Source organism: Pristiophorus japonicus, chromosome 9 (assembly GCF_044704955.1).
Source record: "Pristiophorus japonicus isolate sPriJap1 chromosome 9, sPriJap1.hap1, whole genome shotgun sequence".
NCBI lineage: Eukaryota > Metazoa > Chordata > Chondrichthyes > Pristiophoridae > Pristiophorus > Pristiophorus japonicus.
In genome coordinates, this window is record NC_091985.1 from 183,933,633 (window position 1) to 183,937,924 (window position 4,292).

The following is a 4,292-nucleotide window of genomic DNA, read 5'->3' on the forward strand; positions in this document are numbered from 1 at the left end:
TGGATTTTCAGTGGATTATGTATTGATACCAGAGTGATGTTTTTTGGTGATTTAAGTTAAGAAGGCCCGGTACAGAAGAGGTAGAAACAGACAGCTTCCGTAAATTGAGGGATTAGAACTAACGGGCATAAATTAAATAATGAATGTAAGTGGTTTATAACCGAAGGTATGATAAACCTCTTTAAATGGAGAGTTATGAGGTTGTGGAATTGACGAAGGTTACAATCATGTCACGATTCTGGATTAAATTGCATAGATAGAAGAACAAAGTACTTTGAAGGGATTTTAAGGCAGCGCGGGTAAAATGAATGAAACGATTTGCTCGGGTGGTGGGTAAACACCTACAAGGACTGGAGGTCGAATGGTCTGTACCTATTTTATAATATTCCAACAGTTCGATAACCATTTGGCATTTTAAGTAAGTATCTGTAGACAAAGATATCTCATGTCACATTGACGAGTCAAGTTCCGACGGTTTCCATCATTAGACACAGATCAGGGGACAGGACCCCGTTATTTTAGTCCAGGAGACAACGGGAACAGAGTCTGATGGGGAGTCCAACGCCTGCAGCATTCACACGGAAATTACACAATTACAATTAATCCCGATTGTAACACATTGTTTCCACAGAAAAGTTAACTTTGTCTGTTATTTAAACTGACACGTCACATTCCAGTAACTAGGTTGTTAGCTATTTAACGCTGACACCAACATGTTCTGCTCATGACTGTTCTTTCTGAAACTTGAGTGAAAGGTGAAATGTTTCAGCAGAAATCAACCATGTTCACCCGGGGAAAGCAGTAGCCATCAAACACACGGCACAAAGCAGAATAAATATTTTCTATTGCCTGTTTGTTTTCACCAGAAAAATCAATGTTTATAGTAGCAGAAAACAAGCCTTTCTAAACTAAAACCCGGACTGTAATTGAATTCTAGTTGGGACAGATAGTTTTGATTTTATTTTTCATTTTTTAAACAAAGTGAGAATCAATGTCCAAGGAGATTTTATCACCCTTTTCAGCTCTTCCCTGAACTTAGTTTGGGTCGCTGCGTAAATACATGTGTTTGTACAGGAACTCAAATACATCAGCAGATATCCCGTTTCTGTGGCGATGTAAGCAGGAGCTGTATAATCACCTCGGTAATGCGCGGGGTTTGTCAGTCTGGTAGTTAAAAAACTAACCATAGCTGTCAGCCACAATGATATAAAACTGCCCGATACACTGAACAGTAAAATGATGGATTTTTTTCGGTTCTCCATCTCTGGATCACTCTGACTCTCACTGACATGACCCCGGAGGCCCTTGCGGGCTCTGCTGGCCACTAAAATACGTCTGACTATGAAAGAATTAAGCATTAATATCAAAACAAAAGGAATCCATGTACGTAAAATGCTTTGTAACCAGAAGTACGCTATACCTGCAGGCGATGAAAAAAAGTCCACTCTGGGGCGGAAACCCCATTGCACATTGTTGATTATTTGTTCAGGTGCAAATGCGAAACAAAAGGGAAGATTCACTAAATGAACCAGGACAGAGACCGTTGTTACAACCACAGCCGCCGTTTTCACTCTGCAATATTTTGTTTTGAACTTCTGACAACATATAGCGATAAATCGGTCAATTGTAAAGGCGACGGTAAACCACACCGACATACCCAGGTTGGTACATTTCATGAATACAATTAACTTACAAACGGTAGTGACGTTCAGGAAGGAATGTGGAAAGTGGTAACTGAAAATGTGATGCATTAATACATTGACGAGCATGACTAGTAGGTCTGCTGTTGCCATGGCCACCATGTAGACAGAGATACATTTGGAAAGGCCGCAGTTTCCTCTGGAGAGAATCACCATTGTTAGTAGGTTCGCTGTAAGAGAGAGGGAAAAGAGTTCGTTAACGGGGACACTCACATAAATCTCACACCTTGTCCTGGAGCTATCTTAACATGTGTCCCTAATTAGGTTTACACAGACGGATTCTGTTTTGATAATGCAAAAGGCATTTTGTTTCAAAAGAAAGAGAACATGAAGCAAGAAGGACTGAGAATCCACAGTCCTTCCAGCAGATTCCAGTCAGACGTCGGCCAGTATAATTGCACCAAAATAAATGGAAAGCTAATAATTCACGTGAAAAGTTCAGTTGGGACAGAAATTCAATTAGTTGAAAACTGGTGGAGCCGCGAAGGTTCTTTGCAGCCTAGGGGAGGGTATCAGCTCCCTGAGCGGCAATTATTGCTCCAAATATCTTTTACAATCTTCTAATCGGTGGAGGTAGCTGCAGTCGGAGGAATTATCAACTTAAAGTAGACGGGGAACGATAGTACAAATGAGATCATTAGAACAGACAACAAGTTACAAGTTGTTTTATTGATCTATATAACATTGGAGGGCCTGGAATCAACCTCTCCCTCCCTCAGTTTACGGGGGCGTACTGAGCCTTCGGCACCCACGATCTACCAACCAGAACAGCACCTCAGCAGCCAAGTGCATCGGTGGGATATTGGTTGATATTAATTGGCTTTTTGCCGTGCATAATTGACTCTGCAATGAGGGCATTCTCGGAATCTGTTACATAATCATTAACACTAAGATAATCAAAAGCTGTTCGGCAACATGATACATTGACTTACCGGGAGTGCCAAAGGCTGCAAGAACTGGGTAGTAAATGTTTTTTATCTTTACAATTGTTGGCTGTTCCATTTTTGGAATAATTAGAAAATTCTGTCCAGATATACAGCTCCAACCGGAGTGTGTCTCAGATCCGTAAATGCTTGACCTTTATAGCACAATTGGCGCCCCTGTGAGAAAATCACGTTACACAATAATTGAGATTAGTTACAGTCACTGAACAAACAAGGCGAGATTGTCTGCTTCAATGCTCCCGGGATGCCAATGGGGAAATTGTACAGCTCAGTCCATAAAGCACCATCCATTAAAGTCAATGAATGGAAAGCAATCCCAGAGGGGATTCGCTCTGAATTTAAAAATTTCCCGACTCTGTGTTAGATTCTTAGATCCACATATTCATTTCATAAAAACTTAACTGATCCATTGCACAATTTAAATTTGTTATGTACAGTGATGACAACTAAAGATGACTCGGCTCGAACATTAAAGATGAAGATCCTACACTAACATGTACAGTAATGACCATGATCACAACGTACATGGTATGATGTTATTCCAAAAAATACCGGTGATGACCCTACTTTGACATTACTGGTGGTGCCCTACTCGAACAATAATGGTATTGAACCTACTCTAACATTACTGCTGGTGACCGTACTCTAACATTACTGCGGGTGACTCTACTCTAACATTACTGGTGTGGACTGTACTTTAACATTATTGGTGAAGACGCTACTCAAACATTATTGTTGGTGACTCTACTCGAAGATTATTGTTGGTGACCCTACTCTAACATTACCGGTGGTGACTCTACTCTAACATTAATGTCGGTGACCCAAGTCTAACATTACTGGTGGTGACCCTACTCAAACATTACTGTTGGTGACACTACACTAACATTACTGATGATGACCCTACTCTACCATTACTGATGGTGACCCCACACTAACATTACAGGTGGTGACCCTACTCTAACATTAACGGTGGTGACCCTACACGAACATTACTGTTGGTAACCCTATTCTAACATTACTAATGATGTCCCGCCTCTAACATTATTGGTGGTGACTCTACACCAACATTACTGGTGGTGATCCTACTCTATTATTACTGTGGTTACCCTACTCTAACATTACTGGTGGTGACCCTACTCTAACATTAATGTTGGAGACACCACTCTAACATTACTGGTGGCGACCCTACTCTAACATTGCTGGTGGTGACCCTACTCTAACATTACGGGTGGTGACACTACTCTAATATTGCTGGTGGTGACCCTACTCTACCATTACTGTTGGCGACACTACTCTAACATTACTGGTGGTGACCCTACTCTAACATTACGGGTGGTGACACTACTCTAACATTACCGGTGGTGACCCTACTCTAACATTACTGGTGGTGACCCTACTCTAACATTACTGGTGATGACCATACTCTAACATTACTGGTGGTGACCTACTCTAACATTACTGTTGGTGACCCTACTCTAACATTACTGCTGGTGACCCTACTCTAACATTACTGGTTGCGACCCTACGCTAATCTAACATTATTGTTGGTGAGCCTAATCTAACATTACTGGTGGTGACCCTACTCTAACATTACTGGTGATGACCATACTCTAACATTACTGGTGATGACCATACTCTAACATTACTG

The 4,292-nt window shown here is 41.2% G+C and overlaps 1 protein-coding gene across 1 annotated transcript; it reads right to left on the bottom strand.

The window, feature by feature from the left end:
* Window positions 1-965: 965 nt before the first annotated feature.
* LOC139272781 (probable G-protein coupled receptor 139) lies at window positions 966-3,156 on the bottom strand. Its single transcript, XM_070888891.1, has 3 exons — window positions 3,139-3,156; window positions 2,633-2,678; window positions 966-1,870 (listed from the first exon to the last, which is right to left on the bottom strand). The coding sequence occupies exons 1-3, from the start codon at window positions 3,154-3,156 to the stop codon at window positions 966-968; spliced, it is 969 nt and encodes a 322-aa protein (XP_070744992.1).
* Between the last annotated feature and the right edge of the window lie 1,136 nt (window positions 3,157-4,292).